This window comes from Ursus maritimus, unplaced genomic scaffold (genome assembly GCF_017311325.1).
Source record: "Ursus maritimus isolate PB19 unplaced genomic scaffold, ASM1731132v1 scaffold_10, whole genome shotgun sequence".
Lineage (NCBI taxonomy): Eukaryota > Metazoa > Chordata > Mammalia > Carnivora > Ursidae > Ursus > Ursus maritimus.
In genome coordinates, this window is record NW_024423344.1 from 47,322,450 (window position 1) to 47,348,700 (window position 26,251).

The 26,251-nt window shown below is 36.3% G+C and overlaps 1 protein-coding gene across 8 annotated transcripts in view; it reads right to left on the reverse strand.

Annotated features, from left to right (window-relative positions):
- Positions 1 to 26,251, reverse strand: part of KLF12 (Kruppel like factor 12) — a 409,770-nt gene that overhangs the window by 132,089 nt on the left and 251,430 nt on the right. For 7 of the 8 annotated variants that reach the window (XM_040623520.1, XM_040623536.1, XM_008686647.2 and 4 more), the window contains one exon: positions 1,629 to 2,175. In XM_040623520.1, the coding sequence (XP_040479454.1) occupies positions 1,629 to 2,175 (547 nt within the window). Of the gene's footprint in view, positions 1 to 1,628; positions 2,176 to 8,914; positions 8,979 to 26,251 lie in introns of all 8 variants that reach the window. The other variant, XM_040623552.1, reaches the window with a different exon arrangement.

The window sequence follows — 26,251 nt, forward strand, 5'->3', positions numbered from 1 at the left end:
TCGAATAAATAAATAAAATCTTTAAAAAAAAAAAAAAAAGTGTCATGAACAATATTAAAATCTTCATCAATCATCTTCACAATTAAAGCAGTATTTCCCATAAGGGGTATGGTACAAGCACTGGATTCTACGGTATACACATACGCACATATATAAAGTAATGCAATATGCAAGGCTCCACTTTCGCTTTGTTAATTCCTAATTCTTAAAAGATTTGTGAACACATCTTTAAATTATGAAAGAAAATAAATACCTAATGTGGTCTTCAGTTTCGTTATTATTCAAATTGGTTAGCTCCTTTTGATCAGAAGTGTTAGTAACATCAGAGGGGGTTCAACTAAAGTAAAATCCAAAAAAAAAACCAAACTGCTTTATAACTCTTTTTCTTCTACCCACTCACTAAGATGGTGGTGGGACTAGTTCATGGCCTTTGCCCAAAATAGCACAAAAGACAGAGGTCGCCGCATTAAGCACAGAATGTCTACATCTCAAGTCTGCAATCTAAAATCTCTTGGTGCTGTGAATCATGTGATATTTTCACTTGGTAACACTGAGAAGGTAAAATTCATTTTCTGTGCTATGAAGAAACTTGATGCAGGTAAAACAATAACTTGCCAAAGATGGATGCAGTTTTGCAGAGTCTGTTTGCAAAAATTTCTCTAACTTCACAATCAACTGTTATTTCTATGCATTGAATCCTACCTTATAGAAGAACTATAAAAATCCACGTGTACTAGCATTTTATGAGAAGGCAGTGTTTATGTATTCATCAATCATATTTTAATGACGGGCCTCAGTAGTAATATGGTATCAAAGCAAAAAGTAATACAATATAAATCATCATTTCTTGGCCCTGAAGACAAAATACATGCATATGTGTTTAGTTTTAGAGGGAATAAGTCAATGATTATGGGTATTTTACATGTATATAGAAGTGTTGCTTCTTTTGTAGATTCATGATAAAGGAAGAACAAATCGACAGCATGATGTTATTTAATTCCTTCTAGTAAGAATTGAAAGAAAAAAAATAAGAGCTTAGAAGTAGGAAAGCAAGTTCACGATCAACTGCATAACGGCCATAAAGTTAGGTAACTAGGTATTATTAAATAGAGTTATGTAGCAAAGTATTTCCCTGCCTTCTAAATCCTAGAAGGGAATTTGAATATTGCATTTTGAAATATTCCATCATACTGAGTCATACTGTTATTTAAAATGCCAACAACTTAAACTAAGATAAGACCTCAAGCTACATGAGGCTTTCATAGTCAAACACCTGACTTTAGAATTATTTTGATGGCGACACAACTTACAAGCAGTTATGCTAAATACAGATTATCCTTTCCATCTGAGCATTTGAAGGTAAACCTTATTTTGCAAAATAAGACATTTGAATGCTAACATTAAATGACCCGATACGTAAAAATACAGACTAAAGAACACTGAAGCAAATACCAATGCCAACACACGGTTGCTTCGTACTGAACCGTGTTGATCAGCTGACGTCTGTGTTGTGCACAGAACCTCTTTGGATGCGGGGTACTTGCACCCGATTTAGGGGCGGCTCACTGAATAAAGGCACAGTTACCTCTAGTGCTGAAATAAATCAAGGCTTTGCTTGTGTCCCTTACCTTTGCCATGGCTTCTCCCATCCTCCAAAAGCGGCACTACGATAGTGTTGTTCACATTTCCAGGTGACCGCACAGCTGTGTAGACAACAGGCACCGACTGTACCACCACAGGGATGCGGTGAACATGACTCAGTTTGTTAGACTGTAAATTCATGGGACTTGAAGGCGGTACAGGATGGATAATGTGCAAAAACTGCTGGCCTCCCACACCAGATGCGGAGGCTACAAGGGGCCCTGGAGTTAATACTGTTGACGAAGATGATGCTGAAGATACCGATGTTATAACAGTTGGGGAGGAGGCTGGACGACTAGAAGACGATGAAGAGGTTGAAGTTGAAGAAGGTGAGGAGGCGGACGCTGTCATGGAAACCGGGGAGGATGAAACGGCTGTGGGGGATGTCCTGGCTTTGTTGATTGACAAGTCCACTGGCTCAGTTTGTGTTTGGAAGTGATCTACAGATAATGAGTCCTCCGGGGGCTCCCCTTTCACATTATTTAGCAACAGGGGAACAGCTTCCATATCGGGGTAGTTGTGGACGTTTGGAGACTGTGGGGAGAAAAAGGGGACACATATCGATCTTTGTTAATCACATATTTAATAGATGGCAAGATTTATGACTGGAGTGCTTATTAATTTTTCTCTTATTGCTACGAGACACTACTCATTCCCCAAATAGTTGAAGAACTGCTCTGTGACAGTCATCGTGATTAGAGTTGAGAGTACAAAGTACAAAACAGTGTAAGACAAGGCCTCTGCTATAAAGACATTTTCATCCTATTGGGAGAGACTCCACAGTTGTTAAAATCCAGTGAAACAGGTGCTCCGTGGAGGAGAAAAGAGGCCAAAGAACCCCAAAATGAACAGCAGTGTTACATAAAATCTCTAAAAGACAAGGGCAGTATGCAAAGCATGACCTACTTCAAACTGTATAAATACAACAGCTTATTTATTTAAAATAATAATTATTTTAATTAATGAAAAGCACTCCTGTTATTGGCTCGACCCATCCTGCATTTTTGAGTCTCATTTTCCTCAGTTATAGAGCGATGGGAATTTTGGTTAGATAAACATAAACACCCTTTCCGGCTCTACAGTTCTACAATTTCATGATTGTAACCCTTACTCAATACTATCATAATCTGGAGGCATAAAATTACCTGGCAACAATACTTGGAAAAATCACTACATTTCAACTCTCATATATGGTGCAAGAGCTCCCATACCATTCTCATGACCAGCCCTGAAAAGGCGCACAAATGCTTAGTTATTAAATACAAATGTTTTCTAACAATTGGGTTATGTTTTAACTCTTAGTGATAACATTTTCTCAAAATAACGTACATAACTACTACAACAAACATTTTAGGAAATAATAATTTTAGAAAAAAACTTACTCTGGAACTTTTAAATTGTTTATGAATATTTTATTTAACTTAAGATAAAGATTAATGGACTTAACATTTTATTACTGGACATGAATATAATTTATCCTTATACTTATTCATTCATAAATTCAACAAGTATTCATTGAATGCCCACCTCCAAGGCCTAAAATGGCCTAACAATTCTATTAGCATGTGTCAGGCTAGCCTTATCAGAGAAAAGTAGACTGTGACAGATTATTTTGGTTGTATCTAATTTGGCCAGGCTAACACAGGCACGGATGTTCTATTATACGAAGACCAGAAACTTTTTTTCAGCTTCATTACAGTATCAGAACAACAATGTCTAAAATTATATTAAATTGGTTCATTTCATTCTTTGTTTAATAAAAGATCTTGGTTTGCTATTCCCCCTAAAATTTGAGCATACACTTAAAGGAACAAAACATGTTTCTTAAAACCTTTCTTTACAGAATATAAATTATAGCTCCATTCAAAACATACAATAGGCAGTAGTACAAGGGAATTCTATTCAACAAGATAATAAGTCAACAATGGTACCAACAATGGTATCAACTAAAAAGGGAAATGGGTTGATATTTTATTGTGTTGTGGTTTTTTTTTTTTTTTTTGGTTTCTAAGCTAAGATGGTTACTTATCCACAAAAAAAGGAAGAGAATTAGAAAATATAAAAATAAACCAATCCAAAATATCTACTGCATGAAATTCTTAGTGCCAAGATTTCATTCTATGTGTTGAAACTGAGAAATAACTCTTTTAAATCTTTTCAGACATTAAGAAACAAAAAACCCTGCAAAACCATAAACTGAGCTACTCTAAAAAAAAAAACTATTAGCATTATCTACTCTTCTAACTAGAACAGTATTTCGAATGATGCCCAGCATTAACATTTAATTTCTTTTTAGAACAATCTAAAATATTTCTTATTAGTATGTTATACCCACACAGAAATTCCTTGTTAAGGCTGCTTTAATAAAATATCCCAAATGGTTTGTCATTAAAATTATAAAATATGTCATTAGGCACATGTTATGAAACACTGTTTGACTTCAAATATCGTCTTGATTAGTTTCTCTCTTCTTACTGTATTAGATACATCCAGAATTCTAATTTTGGAAGCAGCGATTATTCTATCTAGACGCAAGGTTTCTACATAGGTTTACAAAGCTAGGGCTGAGGTGTGAGTCATCACTGTAGGAACATTTCATAACGTAAGCAAAAAAACTAATGGATTATGACAATACAAGAGGTGGTTAAGTATGGAGATTATTTGTAGAGATGGCTTCTGAGACATTAAGTGTCACTGAGCTTTGCGAATGACTTCGACTTTTCTGGATTATGAACCGAAGCCCACCTTTTGTAGGTATCTACTTAATTCCTAAGAAAAAATATTTATTCCTTAAGCTGTTTCGTAACAAGAGTGTTCCTCTTTTAATTCTGTTGCATATACTAGGAAAGCTATGAAGGACCAAATATTAAGAGTCCCTAGGTATTTTCAAATATGCGAGAACTACTTAGCTTTTACATGAGCTTAAACCAAAATACAGAAAATGATCATAAACATTAGCAAGGATAAACCAAACCCTTGGACTACACACATCGTCCTTGGGATGTTGCACACATGATGCATGGATTTCTGAGGATCACCACTGCAAAGGTACATGTTGGTTCCTTCTTCGTACATAGCCGGTGAAATGCAGCCAGTATGTCCCCAAACCATGCCTCGTCAGTATAAAGAGAACAAAATCTTTATTGTACCATTCACCTGTTTACAACATTAACAAAATATTACATCCTCGCAGCCCATATGTATCTCTCCGACTGGGATGTGGCAGGTAAAGCCACTCCGTAGCTTCAGGCTGTACGTACGCACGTGGAACGCTAGCAATACTACTTAAATATGGTTTCAAACCATCTGTGGCATACTTTTGCTCCTACTTTTAGGAAAGAGAGAAGACCTGAAAGACTTGATTCTGAGGTCATCATTTGGAATTCATCTCCTTACTTTCAGAATGGTAAAAATTGAAATGCACTGGTTCTGAGGTAAGAATCCATAAATTCGTAGCAGCAGTGAGGTGATGGGAACATAGTGGGTAGCCAAGAGCGACAACGAGGGCTCGGAGACTGAGGAAAACATCAAATGTGAAGTACTTGGAGGAGCTAGAAATTAAATAAAAGGACTACAGACATACATGAGACATATTGTGGGTTCAGCTCCAGCCCGTGGCAATAAAATGAATGTTGCAACAGAGCATGTCAAGTGAACTTCTTGGCTTTCCACTGCTTAGAAAAGTTATGTTTACACTATAACTGTAGTCTATCAAGTGGACAATACCATTTTGTCTAAAAAAATGTTCATACCTTAATTTAAAAACACTCTATTGCTAAAAAAAAATGCTAACCTTCATTTCTAATTCTAGTTCTCTTGCTATTTCCACCACATCTGCAGCTACTTCCTCCACTGAAGTCTTGAGCCCCTCAGAGTCATCCATGAGGGTCGGAATCGACTTCCTCCAAACTCCTATGAATGTTGATATTTTGGCTTCTTCCCATGAATCACAAATGCTGTTAATGGCAACTAGAATGGTGAATCCTTTCCAGAAGGTTTTCGATTTATTTAGCCTGGATCCGTCAGAGGAATCGCAGGTGCAGCCTTGCAAAATGTACTTCTTAAATCATAAGACTTGAAAGTTGAAATGACTCCTTGATCGATGGGCTGCAGAATGGACGTTGTGTTAGCAGGGATAAAAACAACATTAACCTCTTCACACATCTCCATCAGAGCTCTGGGGTGACCCGGTGCACTGTCAATGAGCAGTCATATTGTGAAAGGAATCTTTTTTCTGACCAGTAGGTCTCAACAGTGGGCTTAAAAGATTCAGGAAATCATGCTGTGCACAGAGGTGCTGTCATCCCAGGCTTTGTTGTTGCATTTATGGAGCAAAGACAGAGTAGGTTTAGCAGCATTCTTAAGGGCTGTAGGATTTTTGGAATAGTCAATGAGCACAGTCTTCAAAGGAGAGTCACCAGCTACATTAGCTCCTAACTAGAAAGTCAGCCTGTCCTTTGAAGCCAGACACTGCCTTCTCCCCAGCTATGAACATCCCAGATGGCATCTTCTTCCAACAGAAAGCTGTTTTGTCTATGTTGAAAGTCTGTTGTTTAGTGTAGTCGCCTTCACGAATGTTCTTAACTAGATCTTCTGGAGAACCTGCTGCAGCTTCTCCGTCAGCGCTTGCTGCTTCCCCTTGCACTTCTATGTTCTGGAGATGGCTTCTTTCCTTACAGCTCAGGAACCAACCTAGTTTCAAATTTTCTTCTGTAGCCTCCTTACCTCTTTCAGTTTTCACAGAATTCAAGACTTAGGGCCTTTGTCTGGATTAAGCTTTGGCTTAAGGTAATGTTGTGGGTGGTCTGATCTTCTGTCAGGACCACTAAAAAATTCCTCCCTATCAGCAATAAGGCTGTTTCGCTTTCCTACCATTCGTGTGTTCACTGGCTAACACTTTTGGTTTCCTTCAAGAACTTTTCCTTTGCGTTCACAACTTGGCTAACTGTTTGGTGCAAGAAGCCTAGCTTTCAGCCTGTCTCGGCTTTTGACAAGCCTCCTTCACTAAGCTTACGCATTTCTATCTTTGGATTGATGGTGAGAGACATATGCCTCTTCCTCTCACCTGAACACGCAGAGGTCACTATAGGGTTACTAACTGGCCTAACTTTGCGTTGTGTCTCAGGGAATAGAGAGGTCCAAGCAGAGGGAGAGAGACGGGGAACAGCTGATGGGTAGAGGAGTCAGAAAACACACATTTATTAAGTATACTGCCCTACATGGGTGCGATCCGTGGTGCCCCAAAACAATCACAATAGTAACACCAAAGATCACTGATCTCAGATCAGCACAACAAATTTCATAATAATGAAAAGTTTTAAATGTGAAAATCACCAAAACATGATACAGAGACACAAAGTGAGCAAAAGCTATTGCAGAAGTGGCACCAATAGGCTTGCTTAGAGGGGGTTTGCTACAAACCCCAGCTGGTCAAAAAAAAAAAAAAAAAAAAAGGCAGTATCCGTGAAGTGCAGTAAAGCAAAGCTGATACAATGAGGAATGCCTGTATAAGCATCTGAGAAAGTGAGAGAAGATATGGTATGTTACCAGGAAACATATGGGGTAGGAACACTGAAAAGATTAGAAATAAAGAAAAGTCGGAAGTTTTAAGCACCACAGAGAAACTTCCGTTAAAAAAAAAAAAAAACAAAACAAAAAAAGAAAGGATTCCATGCTAAAATTTTAACCTTGATTATTAACCACTCAGTTCTTGATACAACACTGATGGACTACTCAATCGCAGGGTCAACTAAGTGCCCCTGTTGTTTGTTTAAATAAAAGCCAACCAAGACTTTCGTCGGGGAGTGGTGACGTTAGCTGAATTTTGCTGTTGATGTCCTGGTGTGGAAACAATGATCAAACACTTAATATATTCAACATCATTAAAAAAAACAACACTCCTAAACACATGAAGATTTTAAATGAATACTGGATTTCTGTCAAAGAGCATGAGAATAATTAATTTCATAAAGTATCTCAACTGATTTATCACTAAAATAATAAAATATATCATTAAGCACACGCTATCAGCAAAAACAGTCTTGATTTCTCTCTCTCTCTATTTTTTTTTCCTGTATTAGATATATCTGGAATTCTAATTTTGGAAATATTGACTATTTACACCACAAATTTTTCTCCTTCTACCCAACTAGACACAAGATTCCCACATAGGTTTACAAACCAAGGGCTGAGGTGTAATTCATCACTGTAGAAACATTTCATAATGTAAATGATTATATACATATAAACTTTCCAAAGGATTACATATTATTCCTTGAAAGGGTAATAATAAAATAATTTTTTAAAATAAAATGTCTTAACAAATTACTGCATAAATACCAACTACAATAAGATAAAGGTAACAATACACTTAGTAAAATATATATGTGAAAATCTAAAGATAAATGCACACAGGATTATCCTGTCACATATTATTTTCTTCAACTCTGAAAGCCAATTTTAATCATAATAGTCCACTCAATAAAATATTATACCTAATATTCTAGTGAACACATTCCTTTCAGTGATCTAGGGATTACACGTGAGCTTTCCTAATAAGATAATCTTTTTCCTGAATAAACGTTTTAAGATGTAACTTTAGCTTTAGGCATTGTGTTGAGTGAATATAAAAACAAATCCAAAGCCCCCTCCATGCCGGTACCCACAATACTAGATGTGTTTCCTGTAGTCGGCCATTATCATCAGCTGAATCTTATTATGGTCTGGCAATGACTAAAAAGTGCTTTTAATATTGGTCATGTCTTTTAAATACTTGGTAATCTTAACAAAAGAGGGGAAAAAAATGTCTGGACACAATCTCATCTTTGGAAAGTCCGCCAGAGAGTCTTATGTGTAGTCATGGTAGAGGACTGCGTAGACAGTACTCTGCTAAGTGTTAGCCAAGATTTACATGCCGTCTGTTTCACCTTTAACAGCACCAGAAATTTTTAGAGAAGCAGAGCATTTATACACATGGGTGCACGCGTGCACACACACACAAACACACACACACACACGCAAACACGATGTTCCACCTATCCATTTATCTATCCACTCCTCCAGCCAGCCAGCATTTAAATAAATTATATTTAATTTTATCTTCATAAATTTGTTGAGAAAATATCTCATGGTAGTTTTCAGAAAAGATTATAAATTGACCTAATACTACATGTCTCATGGTTTAACTGTTAGGATAACCTTTGCTTTATAAGTGTGCAGTGTGGTTATTATAGAAAGAAAATTTGATGTGGACACAAAAGAATTCATGACTTACCCTGTCACTTACTAGCTGTGCCATCTTGGTATCATCAAAATTCTCTAGGTATGAATATATCTACCTACAAAAGAGTAATATAATTCCAAACTCATACAATTGTATTACAGATTGTATTCAGGGTATTAAGTGCTTTTAAGTAAAACTGGTTAGTGTGAGATAGAAGCAAATGAGCTCCCCCTCTTAGAACTAAAAATTCCAGGGGTGCGGCTCAGTCAGTTGAGCGTTCAACTCTTGATTTCAGCCCAGTGTAGCTCACTGGGGAGCCTGCTTCTCTCTCTCCCTCTCCCCCTCCCCTTGCTCTATCTCTAAAATAAATAAATAAATCTTAAAAAAACAAAAACAAAACAAACAAACAAAAAAAACGAAACCCAGAACTAGAAATTCCAACACAACCTAATCTATGATTCTAACTCTTGGAAGTGACATGACTCAATGTGCACTGGCATCGGCGAGCTTCTCCTCTCTTCCCGATGGCGGCCGTGTATAAAATACAGGTGCTATATTGTATAGGCACAGTGTTCATAAATCAGCCAAACAGACATATATACTACAAAAGTAGCTAAATAAGTCAAAGTATTACGAGATTTTTAGAGTCCATATGATTTTAAACAAACACATCTCTTAAAATATAGAAGACAGTCATTTGACACTGTTTAAATTTTTTCCGTATGTTTTTTCTTTTGCTTAACTAGATTGACCCATAGAATGATCTGCAAAATGGAATACATTCTCATCAATTGGTTTGATTTCTTAATTCCACAATATAAATAACCTACATCAATCCACAGTTCAGCCTGTACCCAATATGACGATATATAGTGATATTAATTATTTTGGGATGTTGACCATTCTTTGCCAGTCTTACCATGGGATGAAACAGCAGAGCATTATTCTTTTCTTGTGTCACAAAGGAAAATTAGTTTATATAAGTTTCACTGTCTGAGTTGGTGATTAATTGAACACGTCTTTTTTATGGGAAGTGATTGAGGAAATGTACTATGTGCTTCATGTAAAAAAAGGAAATAAACTATATATCTATGATTCCATATCCTTGATCATTGAAGCTTTTAAGTTACACAGCATTATTTTAGAAGCAAGTACGTTTAATTAATGAGCTAAGTTCCTTTTTTTTACACAAAGCACACAGGACATACACCCTTAGTTTTTGTGCCTTGGTTTCCCTCGTAAGTAAATGAAATTTTAGAGTTATGAGCACCATGCTGAAAGCAAGCAAGCTATACCTCCAGCCATTTTTACTCTGAGTGTCCAAGTCACCAAACAACCGCTTATGAACAGAGCGTGCACTGAACTTTCTTCTCTACTGTTTTATTTTACTAAAAAGGAAAGCCTATTTTTTAAAGATATTATTTATTTGACAGAGAGAGAGAGTGTGCACAAGCTGGGGGAGAAGCAAGCTCCCTCCTGAGCAGAGAGCCTGACGTGGGGGCTGGATCCCAGGCTCGATCCCAGGACTCTGGGCTCATGACCTGAACCAAAGGCAGATGCTTAACCAACTGAGCCACCGAGGCACCCTAAAAAGGAAAGCCTATTTTTCAAGATTCATCTTACATGTGCCCTTTTGGTCATCATTTGTCTTGCTTTCGGCCCAGTGATGTTCCTATTTTATTCCACATGTTCAAGGGCAAACTCTTAAATGCAAACACTGTAAAAGTATGTTTTTTTTAAGACTTATTTTAGAGAGAGAGAAAGAGTACACACGTGCTTACATACACACATGCATGTGAGCGGAGGAGAGGTGCGAGGAGGGGGTACAGAGGCAGAAGAGAGAGAAACTCCAGCTGACTCCCCACTGAGGGCAGAACCTAAGGCAGGGCTTGATCCCATGACCCTGAGATCATGACCTGAGCTGAAATCAAGAGTCTGACGCTTAACCCACTAAGCCACCCAGACACCCCAAAGTGTGTATTTGTAAAACTCACCAAAAAAATTTAAAGCAACATATACTAAAGAAAAGGAGAGACAAACTGTAACTCCTCTAAAAGTACAGATGAGAGAATAAAAGGAAACAAGTAGAAATATTCTACTGACAATCTGGACATTGGCTCGGAAATTAAATGAGCTATCCACTGTATGCAAGGGGAAGATATATGAATGAATATTGAGTTCAACTGCGTTATCTCAATATCTCAAGTGTTTAAGAAATGACTGGTTCCTTAAGAAAATTCAGAATATATGCATAACACAATGGACTATGTGCTTTTACATTTACATTTTGGTGCTTTCACATTTGAATTGAAAAGGAGAGCCTTTTTTATTTATTTTTTTTCTTTTTAAATTTTTTTTTCAGAATTTTACTTAAGTTCTAGTTAGTTAACATATAGTGTAATACTGGGTTCAGGAGCAGAATTCAGTGATTCGTCACTTACAGATAACACCCAGTGTGCTCATCATAACAAGTGCCCCCCCCTTAATTACCCATCACCCAGAAAGTGGCAGCCTTTAAAAAAGGGTTCAATACACATTTAAATTTATCCCAACTTTTCCTAATTTTCTAATTGTCATGCTTTTCTAGGACCTATTTATTTCCCAGGGCTTTCATAATATGTACCAAAGCAATCAGAATCTATGTTAACAGTGGACCGCAAATCTGAAACTCTATCTTGGCACATGTGTGTATTGTGAAAATGGGCTAGTAGGAGACGGGGAGGTTTCTCCTCCTATAGGTGAAGGATAGAGGGGATCCAGTTAATGCCTTTTTTAAAATACCAGACAGTGAAATGAAGCAATGGAAAGACTAACAGAAATGTCTGGACATGAACATAATGTGTTATATGTCACATGTAAACATACAGATATTTAGCAAATAAATAATATTTTGTTTTACCACATAATATAATCAGTGAATACTTATCACATTTGCTAGATGTGATTATTGTGAAGATATTAAGCCACTTACATCCTATTTACCTGGCCAAATGATATAAAGAAGCAGTGTCCCAAAAACAAATGTCAAAAGGAAGTCTAGGAAGTCAGTTTTGTTCCTTTTTTTTTTTTTTTTTACAACTGCTGTCACACTGAACCTTACAAAGCATGCAAAGATGTCTTAAAAATAAACTGTATGATTCCAACTATACGTCATTTTGGACAAGACAAAACTATAGAGACAGTAAAAAGATCAGTGGTTGCCAGGGGCTTGGGGGAAGGGAGAGGAGGGGAGGGACGAATAAGTGAAGCACAGGGGATGTTTAGGGTAGTGAAACTCTTCTCTCTGTTACTGCAGGGGTGGATGGATACGGTCACTACACACTTGTCAAAACCCACACAACTGTACAGAGTGAGCAACCTCAACGCAATGATAATACTAACGTATCGATACAGGTTAATTAAATCATTAAGTGTAACCAACGTGCTGCACTAATGCAAGACCTCAATACTAGGGGAAACTGCAGGGCTGGGACTGAGGTGGGAAAATGGAATATTTGGGTACGATCTGCCAAATTATTCTGTAACGCTAAACTTGCACTAAAAAAATAAATCCCGCTCATTAGCTGTAGGAAACTGAATTCAATATTAATGCTGTTACAAGACCCAATTTTGTCTATTATTTTGTTTATCATTCTTCACAAAAATTAATAAGCCAAAACTATTATCACAGCATTAGTGAATTAAAAAAAAAAGAGATAACTGTTTCAGGCTTATGTTTTCTACCTCATGATTAGAATTTGTTTTTGTTCTTTTGGTTTTTGAATTATTATTATTCAGTGACTGATTTAAATATTAAAATTTCACATTCATAATACGTTAAGCCTATAACATGTGTTATAGACTCTTGGGGGAAAAAAACGTTCATTTGAATCTTCACCCTAGACCATAGACTCACGCCAGGTACTGAGGCAAATGTCCCTGTGCTCATTACAGATTTTAAAACATGCACTCATGTTTCCCATTCTCAAACAGATTAATCTTCTCTGCTACCAGCTGGACCTTGCTTTTGATTTCACAAAATGTTCACCACAGTTATTTTTATAATGATACCTCGCAGTGGTGGAAATACATCGAATTTTGGAGACAAAAAAACTTGACCCAAAGAGGATGAGATAGCCAAATGACACATCTGGAAACCCTAACACATTGCAAACTATAAAGCAATAATGCCGTCTTTTTATGGAAAAGGAGGTATATTTACAAATGTGGCTCTTACTTTCTGGATCTTTGCAGCAAGCAAGTAGTCAAGAACAGCCTCTGTATGTTTCCCTTCTTAAAGAAAGTGCCTTTAAAGAGAAATCACCAACCAGGCCAAAACAAGACTAATGGCAAAAACGATGGAAATCGATCTTTTCCCACCTATCCCTGCAATCAGAGGCAGCTGCGATGGAAAAATGGCGCAAGCAGACAGGTAATAGCGTTTAAATGCCCCCGAACTTATTTATGATTTAATTCCATCTCAGCTCACTACGAAGTCACTAAAAGGCTCCTGTGCAAACCAACACTTTTAGCCTCATCTTTTGGCATCCTAGTAAATGAGGTCGATGCACGCAAGTCTAAGGATCTGAAAGGATGAAAGTATGGACGGGTTTTGTAAGTGGTCCCCATTTAACTGAAGTCGCCACAGGGCACACATGGGTGTAATTAACACGTGTCTGTGGAGTACGGGGTGCCCATCAAGCCCATGTTGATCATACCTACCAGGAAATGCAAATAAGGAAAAGGGGAGAAGGGGCAGGCTGGAGCCCCAGAGACGACAAAGGCAGGAACAGGAAAGCAGAAAGGACAGACAAGTCCTGTGACTGAAACAGAGGACCTGGCGGCCACCCAAGACCCCTGCTAATCAGGAGAGACTAATAATGACAGGGGGCATCTCGGCTCAGTATTGGCTGGGACACTTATTTATAAAATATAAGAATTTAAAAAAACGTTACTAGTACTGCTGTCAAGGATGCAGTAAATGGACACTTTGTTATGCTGCAGGCTAGCAGGGTAATTGGGTACACATTTTCAGGAATGCTGTTGAACTATGTCTCAAGAGTCTTAAAATACCTCAAAACATAACATTTTTAAGAATCTAGGGCATTGCCATCTCCCTCTCGTCTTCCCTCCCCCATATATATGCATGTGTACACACACAGACACACACAGACACACACAGACACACACACACACACGCACACCCCTCCCAAGCTGAGAGGGAGGGGATATATTAATTACTGTATTTTGAAAAACAGAATAATGTTTGGAATAGAAATCTTCAGTTAATATCAGTGTTGGCTTTCAGAAATCACCAGAGAGAATACGCTTTCGGTGGGGGGGGCGGGGGTCAAGGAAATTTAGCACGCTTAGTCACAATTCCTGTGGATGCGGAGTGACCTCATGATTTCAAGCGCTGGCACTGTAAAGGCTTCGAAAGATGGTTGTTCTATTAGGAAGATTATATATTTATCAACCATCTCAAGTTCAGGCAAATAAGTACTTTAGATGGCTTTGGAGAAAAACCCCAGAGGCAGCATAACCACTGTTGTAAACAGCGCTGCAATGAAAGCGATGGAGATGAGGTGTTGGGAGGACGTGAGGACTTCAAAACTGGCTCTAGTGAGGACACGGGCATTGATGTTGAACTTGCACATGAAGATACTCTATGAAATAATATAAAATTGGGGAGTCTGGAAAAGTCCAATATTTTAAAATGTATACACTAGTTCATATAAAGTGTGGTTTGTTTTAGAACTAATTTAGTACATTAAAATATGATAACCGCTAAAGTTAAACTATTTATGAGTTTACGTATTCAAGCTGGTTACAAAAGTTTCGTCCTGGGGAAACGGGATAACTTTATGCAGGGACTTGTATTTAGACAAAGACCGCAATTGGGGATTTTGGCGAAGAGGTATACACAAATGCTTTTGTCTTATTTATAGGAGTAAACATTAGAAACAACAAAGTGAGCATAAAAACGGAATAAAGTTTGGAAGGATGGCTTTAGCCCCGGATATAAACGGAATCATCCATGCAACATTTCAAAGGGAAGACATGCATAAGTCCAGGATACAGTGGTGGTGCCAGTAGTTTAAAAAGCATCACATGTGACTCCAGTGATGAGCCAGGTTTGGGAAACAATATTCGCTGACATGGAGAATACTATCTCTATAACGTTAACTAAAAAATGTTAGGATACAAAACCGCATATAAAGAGTAAGCTTAATTTTGTCTCCACCACCATCATTTTTATTGACATGTGAAAATAAGAAAAAGCCTAGAAGACAACTACGGAAACATTAATAACAGTTTCACCATTTGGTAAATTTCTGGGTGATCTAGATTTCCTTTTTATCTAAGTTTTCCTTATTTTCTACGGTGAACCTGTGCTAATTTTGAAAATAAAAAGAACTGTGTTATATTTCAGGAAGATACACACAAGGAGTGTACGGAATATATTTTCAGGAAAAAAAATTTGAAAAAAGGAACAGAGGCATTTCTAATTTTTAATCTGGCTTTCCCTAGAATCTAGTGAGCCATGATGTCATTAGAAGAAAATAACAAATTCTATTGAAATCCCCATCTGCCAACGGCGTTACTCCCATCAGTTTTAAAAAGACGGGCGGCACAGATATTTTACAGAAATTAATGTCTCTACCTATGTAACTGTTTCTACCTATGTAACTGGAATGAAACTAAAAACAAGAGCTAAATACAATCGGTAACTAAAGGTATGTAACTGCAGTAACCCCAGTGGTTTGAAACTATGGATTCCTCTGGAAATCCCAAGCTGCTGCATTACAGTTTACCGGGAAAACATTTTCATACTTGAGAAAGTATTGAACACAATTACATACCAATGTGTGGGAACTACAAAGCTCTTCGGGTTTTTAATGAAAAGCTTTCACTCAATCAATACATATTTAGTGAACATTAGTATATAACCAGCACCACGCTCTGAGAAATGGGAGAATGCCACGAAAGGATGTCAATGCCTGTCCTGAAAGAAGCCACTCCTCCCGACCCCAACCCAGAGGTTTAATGAAAGTTTCATCACATTTTAGTGAACTGCATTCAGAAAACATGAAATGTATATGCAGAGGGAATACTTCAACATTGTGCTTTAAACAACGGAGGTCATTAAAAGTGAATCTGAAGGAAAAAACTGTGCTCTTTAAATCAACTTCTTCAGAGTATATACACGAAACAAGTATACATTTAAATAAGTATGATAGAGACCTTCTAACCATAAATTAAACTTAATTAATTATTAAAAATGCAGGAAAAAAATTAACATTTATATAATATTTAGTACAACATTATCTGGCAGAATTTTCTCCTTCAGTTCTATAAATGAAGAAATACAGTCTCACAGAAGTTGAAAGAATTGTCTGAGGCCATGATATTATATGGATCTATGATCTAAACCGAAAAGTAATTTCTAAGGCTAAATGTCCTCCCCAGTGTCACCCTTATCAGCCCTGGAACAGGGAAGGAGAAAGAGAGCTCATGTCTTTATTTGAGAAATTTTTTAATGCAGTTCCCATGAAATCAGTCTATGGCAATACCCAACTGAAGAAAGTATAAAAATGAGCACTGCGTGGATACTTGTGCAGTAAGCATTTGCTCACTTTCCCTATATCCTTGGCACATAAGAAACTTAATGGCACAAGGCGGGTATCAGTGACCCACATCACCATGTTTATTTCTTATTTAGTGCCTGTTTGTTTTCACAGTGAGCCTTAGAATAGCATCCCATATTTTGTGCCCTGGCCACGCTGAATATTATGTAAGTTTGAAAGAAATGAGAAAACATGATGGAATGAAATGGAAAAACCAAAATCCTAAACAGATTTGTACATAGCACAATTAGAAACATAAGGGGATCAATCAGCTCACCATCTACTGAATTTCTTCTGTTCCTTTTCTTTAAAGCCAAATACTCAGAAATTAAAACAAAAACAAAACAAAAAAACCCGAACACTATTTTTGACTAGTGATGCATGGCTCCTGATAAAAGCAGTGTAATACAGTAACTTTGGAAATAGAACAATAATAAGTGAGACGCAGGGGTTTTATAAAAAGCACACTTGCCTGAGTTCTAGCTTTGGTTCTATTCTAGGTGACCAGTCCATTTATCGTCTCTCTTCCTTTGATTTCTAATGAAAATGACCCTGATTATGCTTTGGCCCACTTCCTGAGCCTCTTCTCTCCTCCAGCCCTACCGGATTCCACCTGTCTAGAACAAGATCCTGCCCTGTCTTCCAAGCACTCTGAGCTTCACATGTCCTTCTCCAGCGAGCCTGTGTGCCCATGAAGACATCATTCCTTCTAGTTCTTTTGCAGCCCTGAATCTATCACAGTCGCTGGTCCACAGTAAGCTCTTAATTAAAGCTCATTAGTAAAGCTCCAGTTGCTCTCAAAAGCCCTTATTAACTCTAAAATTAAATAAATCTATGAAATTACCCCATGTCTAAAACGTAACAAACAGTAAATATATTAACTTAATTACACCATATATACAAATATTAGAGTTGAACGTTTCTGTTGGCTCATTCATTTTTAAAGAATTTATTAATTGCCATTTTATTAATTCCTCTCACTACAGAACTTTAAGGGACTAGTTTTGAGATATCGTGAAACAATGTTTAAAAGAAGGGATTAAAGATGCACTCTTCCAGTGGGCCTAAAATCTAATAAGGCCTGAGTCTCACTTTCTGTTTTTGTTAATTTGAAGTACATTACTTTTGAGGCTTTTGTCTCTGACAAGTAGAAAATCTTAGATAGAATTGCTAAGTCTATTACTGTAACAGTTAAAAGATAACGTTCTCTCCGGTTCTAAAATTTAGTTTTAATGTCTATCAAATTCCACAAAGTTAGTTATGATTTTGTATGTATTTTTTCTGTCAATCAGGAAATAATACATGAAAGGGAAATTATACATTTTTAATTAGATATGATGATAAATGTACATGTCTGATCCGGTTAATTTTCCAACCTGCAGTAATTAATAAAAAAATGCTACTCTAAGCCCTTCTGTGGTGATGTCCTACACCAACAATCCTGACTCGCTCCTTCTTCCCTCCAAACTCTATGGCACGTTTTCCATACATTTTATTCATCTTCCCTTTCTCCCCTTCCCCTATTTGCTTACTGGGCTCAGTTTCTTTATGTTAATCATAGAAGACTAGAACTTTTGCCTACCTCCATTCCATGTTCTCCAATTTCATCTACGTATCTGACATTCGTTCTTACACTAAAGGAGTTCTCAGACAGAATAATTGTGGCCCCGGGGGGACACTGAGCAATGAATGTCTGAAGACATTTCTGATGACCACAATCGAGGGCAAGGGTGACAGGACAGATTACAACAAAGACAAAAGATCAGGAGTGCCGAGGTTGAGAAACCCTACACTAAACTATCACGTCCTTCCAACCTTTTTTCCCCTTCTATCATCCTGTTTTTTCCGTTGTTTTCTTTAAATTCTTTTGTTTTTTCATTTTTTCCTCCTCAAAGTCCGCCATATGTGTTAACCGTGTAAATACATCTGTACAGTCCAAACGTCGGTATGTGCATCTCTGTGGGCGTGGCTTAGGTATTGGTATGAATGGTCGTGGGCATGGACACACTCCTGTGACTTCCCAGCGTGAAGTACGCTTAAACATTATGCGAGTGTGTGTGTGTAGTGTGCATTTACACAAAAATTAATTTGAGGAGTTTATGATCTAAAGATTAGACGTGTATATATGTGTGAGTTCACATGCCTTCTTTTTGTAAGTATTTAATACTGTCTAGCTTTCATACTTGTGCTTTATTGAAAAGAAGAATACAGCTATATTTGTATTTGTAAAAGTCAAGGAGGGCTGGGGTTGGGTCAGAGAGCTGAAGTCCCAAGTGCAACTGATGGTCTCACCTCCATTAAGCATCTGCCTTTCCAGGAAGGCTTCTGGGTTTCAGCCAAAGCATGGCTCCTGCCAGCTACATCTAAGCCTCAGACCTGAATCACCTTCACCACGAACAAAGGCATAGTCACGTACATCTAACACAGACGTGTATATGTGCATCACGGTATTTCAGTTAGTCCTCACAACATCTCAATATAGGAAATTATTATGAATCAGTTTTACAGAAGGGAAACAGAAGCTGAGAAGAGTTAAGAAATGTGCTCTACAGGTGGTAAGGAGCAATGTCAAGACCATTTTTAGTGACTACTGACAATAAAACCCCTGCCCTCAGCTATAATGCAATATTCATTTCCACAACTGATTTTATGTCTGCCTCCAGCAGATCAGGAAAGACTGAAATCACCCCCCGCCCCAAAAAAACCTTTTCCTTTCATTCTGTGCAACTTGAAGACTATATCATTTCATAAAGAAGAAAGAGTCAAAAAGGTAAAGTAAAAGCTTTCATGGACTTCATGAACATATATTAGCAGAATTATTTTTCCTTTATTAGTTCTCCTTATAATATCTCTAAGAAAACATTAACTGTACATTACTCAATTATTTATTGAATAAATAAGAAAAAGAAAAAAAATCAGGCACACTAATCACTTCTTTGATCCAAATAATAGAACCTTGATTCCCATGAGATAAAGTTACTCTGTGTTTTTTGGCTTTAAATGATCCCTATGATGAAATTCCAAATTAATTATTAAATAAATAGGCGAGCTCACATTCACATGGTTCATTTTCTTCTTAGCATCAGTACTTTCAGTTGCAGTAAAATAGCCAACGTTCAATTATCTACAGTCTTACAAGGGATCACAGAATAAGTAATCCCAAATGACAGATAATCCCAAAAGCATTTATATTGGGTTTTAAATTCATTATATGATTTCAGCAGATTTACTGCCATAATTATATTCTTTTTCTCAGGCTCATATTAAAATTCATTTGTATTTCTTGAGCACAAGCCAAGTGACAGCAGAAGGGAGGATCCCAGATAAATGCTGAATGACAATAGGAAGTTGATTTGCTATTAGCATTTTTTCCTGTAATCAACATGAAGATAATCAAGAGTTGATCGTGAAATCGCATTTCACATTTATTAAATGTCTTATAGGATTAATTTAAAAAGATATAGTACAACACTATACCAGAGGGATGAAGGGCGTAAGTTATGGATGTTAATAGACTTAGGCTTGTGCCCTGGCTCTGTCTTAGTTCTGTGACCACAAGAAAGTTGCTTATCTTTCTAAACTTCAGTACTTCACTTACAAATGGTGCTAATATTTGTACCTAATTGTACCATTTGAAGGTAGTTTTGAAGATTAAATTGTTGAATGCACACTGCCTGACACAAAGTTAGTTGTGGTTGTATTTTTTTGTTCTAGCTATTATCTATTTTACTCTAGTGCTAAAACTAGAGATTACTTACATCTGATAGCTTGTATCCATCCACCTTCCATAAAAGGACATGGCCTTTATTATTCGATAAATTATATATAACACATTGTAGGGTCAAATGTTAAAATCTGTTCATCATCTGCTACAGCAGAAAGCATTTGGAGACATATTTGTATTATAACTATCAAAACTAATTGGAAAAAAAAATTAGAGATGGACAATTTCTTGTTTTAAACCCCCTGGGGCCATATATGTTTCAGAATTCAAATGTTTTGGATTTTAGGAAGGTAACAGCACACCTCCAAGAAGGTTTAAGTGGAGCTGCATTCTCAGACACGTGAATATTTCTGCAGTAAAACAAATAAGCATTTACATTGTATTATACATAAAGACTAGAAATATCTGCACATCAATTTAGTCCAGGTTTTAATTCTAAATGAGTTTTTTAAATGTTAACTTTTCAGAACTTTTAAGGATTTTAGAATTATGAATAAGAGCTTGTGAGACTGGAATGATACCAATAGGGGTAAGATAATTGAAGAATAAAACAAATCCTTTTTCTTGGTGTACATAAAATGGTCCTGGATAATTTCGTGTCAATGCAACTCTGAAGAGTAAATCAAGCTTAAATAATAGCACCTGATTTGATAAAGGATACAGCAGATATGGTGATTTGTTAAAGGGTGACAGATAGACGGCACTGTCCCTTTCCCCTTGTACTTCAATTAGGAATTCATTTCTTTCAAAGCCATACATTACTGATGAGCTGAATTATGAGATTTGAGTTTTAATAAGCTATTAATTTTTTGATGCTTTCACTGGTCAATACTGGGGTAGAATAAGAGCAATGACAGGAAAAAGGGTTGGTTCTTAGGGGGGAAAAACCTGACTTACATTGTATTTTCCCACAAATATAAATATACCCTGAGATTAAGTAGAAAGATGACATTTTGATGTATATTTGTAAAAGATTAAAGGAAAGGGCTTACACAGTTCACTGATACATGAATATTCTTATTATGAGTAAAGGAAAACATTATTGACTATAAATCCAATATATCCAATCAGAAGGGTTTTAAATTACGAAGAAGTTCGGAAATTAGTCTGACTGCCAAGGCAAGACTTGCTAAAAATTCTGTTCAACAGGAACATCAATCAACACAAAAGTCCATCATTCAGGCTGTGGTAAATTTTCTGGAATATGTGGCATGAGAAGTTCACAAAGGAATGATGGAATATATGTGTAATACAAGTGGTATATATAAAAAGAAAAGATCATAAAAATAAGGATTTCAAAGAAGACAATGCTGGCAACTCTGAATAAGGTTGGTTGAGCACGACATCTTTCAATTCAATCTAACATTAAGGAGTAGTAAGAATTAACAGGTTTAAAGGCTTCATCTGCCCAAGTTCACACATAGGGAAACCCTGATAGAAAACAGAGGATGACAGACATATATGCTATTATGTTATAATAATTAAAAATAGAGAATAAAGGCAAAAAAAGAGGAATCTATAAATAAAGCACATGTCAGTGTCAATTCAATAGGTGAACTTTAAATATGACTGTGTGCTTGTTGTCAAAATAAAAAAGTAACATGAGTAGCTCCACAGATCACATTACCTCAAAAGGGGATTGAACACATTTTTCACCGCTGGTTCAAAACATGCATTAAATTGCAAAAATTTTTCATGAAGGGCTTTATGGGTAAGATCTAACGTGATGAGATGAAAAATAATCTAAAGTAATCTAGACAATTTATAGCTGACAAAACATATGACAAGAAAGGGGTAAATTTCATTTCTGCTAAGGCAGAGTACTTTGTAGAAGATCAACCCTCCTGGGGCACCTGGGTGGCTCAGTCAGCTAAGCATCCAACCCTTGATTTTGGCTCTGGCATGATCTCAGGGTTGTGAGATCGAGTCCCACATTGGGCTCTGTGCTGGTCGTGGAACCTGCTTAAGATTCTCCCTCTCCCTTTGTCCCCCACACTTCTCCCCTAAAAAAAAAAAAAAAAAAAAAAATTTAAAAAGATCAACTGTCTTACTAAAAAAGGAGAAAATATTACTCCAAAATTGGAATCTACACATACATAAAGAAGCCTAATATAAATTGTAGAAGGAAAAAAAATACAATACCTGACATTGAAAACTTGATACCTGTGTTTAACAGCAGAACAGACATAACAGAAGAAAGGATTCATGAACTGAAACATGAGTGAGAAGAAATTTGCCAGAATGAAGTCTGGAATGGAGAAGTAGGTAAGATAGTATGACACCTTAAAAAGGGTAAGACATATGGGATAGATCCTGTGTGCATGTGACTGGAGGCCCAGAAGGAGGAGAGAGAGAATAGGTAATAGGGCAGAAGTAACACTGAAAAACATAATGGCCAAGAATTTTCTAACCTGATGAAAGATATTGAATTGTAAATTTAACAATCTCTATGGATCACAAACCATATAAGTTCAAGGGAAACTACTCAAGAATAGTCAGTGAAAGGATGACCTGCAAGGAAGTTACTATATGACCAAAGAATTACTTTGCAAAAAAATAGTGAAAGCCAGGAGACAATGGAAGGGCATTGTTAAATTGCTGAAAGAAAAAAAATGAAATAACTGACAACTTTGATACTTGTCATAAAAAATCAAGGCAAAATAAAGACCTTTTAGAATAAAACTGAGAATTCATAGCCAGGAACACCATACCAAAAGATACACTAAAGAGAATTCTTCAGGCCTGAGGAAAAGGATCTCATATAAAAATATGGAAGGAAAAGAATAAAGACCATTAAGAAAAATAAAAAGGTAAATACACAGGTAAATCTAACTGAATAATGACAATATGTCAATAATTGTATCTTGTTCGGTTTAAAATATAGAACAAAGAAGGAGAGGGATATAGAGAGTTAAAATGTCCCAACATCTTTGCATTGTCTAGAAACAAGAAAAATGTCTATGGTGGACATTAACAAGTCAAAGGGATAATGCAATCTCTAGGAAAAACCATTAAAAGTAATAAAATAATATTTATACTAATAAGCTACAAAGCTTAATAATAAAAGGGAAAATAAAAGAAAGCTTCTTGATTAATACAGAGAACATAGAGAAGGGTAAAAAAAATATTACAGAACAAAGGAAATAAAAAACATACAGTAAGATGGTATATTTAAATGTAAAGTATCTCACATTCTGCAGTTACGTAGTCTAGCTTTTTAAGGTATTTACATATTTTTATAGTTTAAATTTTTTAACAACCTAAAAGTGGCAAATCTTGAATGTTAGACTATAAAAGTTGAAACTAAAAGAACGAAAAGAATTAGGCAAATACTAAGCCATAAAAGGCCGGTATAGCTGTACAAACACTAGGAAAAAAGTTGATAATAAACTAGAATAATTAGTACAAACTAAGATGGACATCTTGTAATGACGAAATGACCTGTCCAATAGGAATATATATAATAATTCTCAATTTGTATCCACCTAAAAAATACCCTCCAAAAGCAAAAATATAAAGGACTAAAATGAAAAATAGACAAATCCATATATAAGTGTGAAATTTTAACACATTTCTCTCAACAACGGATAAGGAGACAAAAAATGAGTAGGAATATAGAAGATTAAAAAAGAAAATACAATTAATAAACTTCCTTTATTTGACCCTTTTAGAACGAAGTGCCTAATATCTTCCCAATAAAGTGTTTTTCAAGTACTCATGAACTACGTGTCATAATCTGAACATACCATGAGCTATAAAGTAAGTCTTAACAAATCCCAAGAGTTAACATTATTCAGCATATGTTGTCTAACTCCAGTGGAATTAGGCTAAATACCAATTGCAAAAAAATAACTAGCAAATCCCTGAGTACTTAGAAATCAAGTGGTATACCCTAAAGTCAGTCCATGGTTGAAATTACAACAAAAATTAGAAAATATTTTGAATCAAATAAGAATAAAAATAGGATATGTGAACTCTGGGATATAATTAAAGGTGTGATTAGATGAAAATTTCTGCCCTTAAAACATATATCAGAAAATCAGAAAGGCTGACAATCATTGATCTAAGGATCTAAAGAAGTTAGAAAAAGCTAAGCAAATTAATTTTAAATAAAAACGGGAAGAAAGGGGCGCCTGGGTGGCACAGCAGTTAAGCGTCTGCCTTCGGCTCAGGGCGTGATCCCGGCGTTATGGGATCGAGCCCCACATCAGGCTCTTCCGCTATGAGCCTGCTTCTTCCTCTCCCACTCCCCCTGCTTGTGTTCCCTCTTTCGCTGGCTGTCTCTATCTCTGCTGAATAAATAAATAAAATCTTTAAAAAAAAAAAAAAGGGAAGAAAATACTAAGCATTAACAGCAAAACTAATTAAATAGAAAGCAAATACACAACACAGAACCTCAACAAAATCCCAAACTTGTTATTTAATAGACTAATAAATTCATAAACTTGCAGCAAAACTGATAAAAAGAGAGAGAGAGAGAGAGAGAGAGAAGGCAGCCATTAACAATGTCAGGATTTAAGCCCACAGATATTAAAAACATAATGAGAGTGTTATAAACAGATTAATGCTAACAAATTTTAAAATTCTGATAAAATAGAGAAATTGTTTAATAAGTACAATTTACCAAAACTGATAAAAGAAAAAAAAGGAAAACCTGAAGGTTCCTGTATCTATTGCAGAAATTGATTCAACCTTCTGACTAAAGAATCTCTAGGCCCAGATTTATTTTACGAATTAATTATTTCAAACCCATTATTATGGACTAATTAAGAAATAACCCAAATCTTACACAAAATCTTTCCAAGAATAGAAAAAGAAAACACATTTCTAAATGATTTTATGAGGCTGGCACGCTTGCTATCAAAACCCAACAAAATTCAAAAACAAGCAAAACTATAGTTTTAGAAGTCTAGATAGTTCTGATTCTTGAAATTGGACAGTGATGGGATATGAATGAGACATATAAATTCCTGTTTATCTGAGTGGCAGTTATATGTCTGTATTCACTTTGTGAAAATTCCACAAACAGCACACTTAAAATTTATGCACTTTTCTGTGTGAATGCTATATAACAAGTTAAAAAGTTACCTTAAAAAAGTGAATGAGGCAACTCCTTTGTTTAGACCTTTCTGCAGATCAACATTAATCCTTTAAATAAAAGTATGTGTACGTTATCTGAAGAATAAGGTTGTTACCTTGAAGAATAAAGTCATTATGTACTCAATATTCTAAACTCTCAAGTTTTTGCAGACAGTTTATGGCTTACCAAGACTCCTCAATGCCTTACCTGAAGACAGTGTATAATAAAGCAGGGGGGCCATTACTTTTGAGAGAACTGGTAGTGGGAAGATAATGAGATTAGACCCTGGCAGGAACCTGGACCACTGCCCAAGATAGAACACAGAATGTGGGTCAGCCTCTACCAATTAAAAAAGGATATAAATCTGGGAGTACCTAGGAAGCCATAGGCCATTACCAGATATCCCACTTGGCTAAGATATCCTTAAGAAGTGAGGATGGGAGAGCTATGTGGAGTGAGGAAAAGAAGGAAGCTAAATATTTTCTGATAGAATGTCTAAAATCAAAAAGACAAGAAATATGAGGTATTGACAAGAATTTGGAGAAAAAGAAACTCTTGTGCACTCCAGGTGGGAATGTAAATTGGTATAGCCACTGTAGACAACAGTATGGAGGTTAGACAAAAAAATTAAAAATAGAAATTCCATATGCTCCAGTAATTTCACTACTGGGTGTTTACGCAAAGAAAACAAAAACACTAAATAGAAAAAATATATGCACCCCTATGTTTACTGCAGCATTATTTACAATAGCCAAGATATGGAAGCAACCCAAGTGTCCATTGGTAGATGAATGGATTAAAAAAAATATGATGTAAACACCACACACACACTGAAATATTACACAGCCATTAAAAAGGATGAAAAGAATGTGATCTTGCCATTTGTGACAACACGGATGGACCAAGAGGGTATTAGGCTAAGTGAAATGAGGCAGAAAGACAAATACCATATGATTTCACTCATATACGGAATCTAA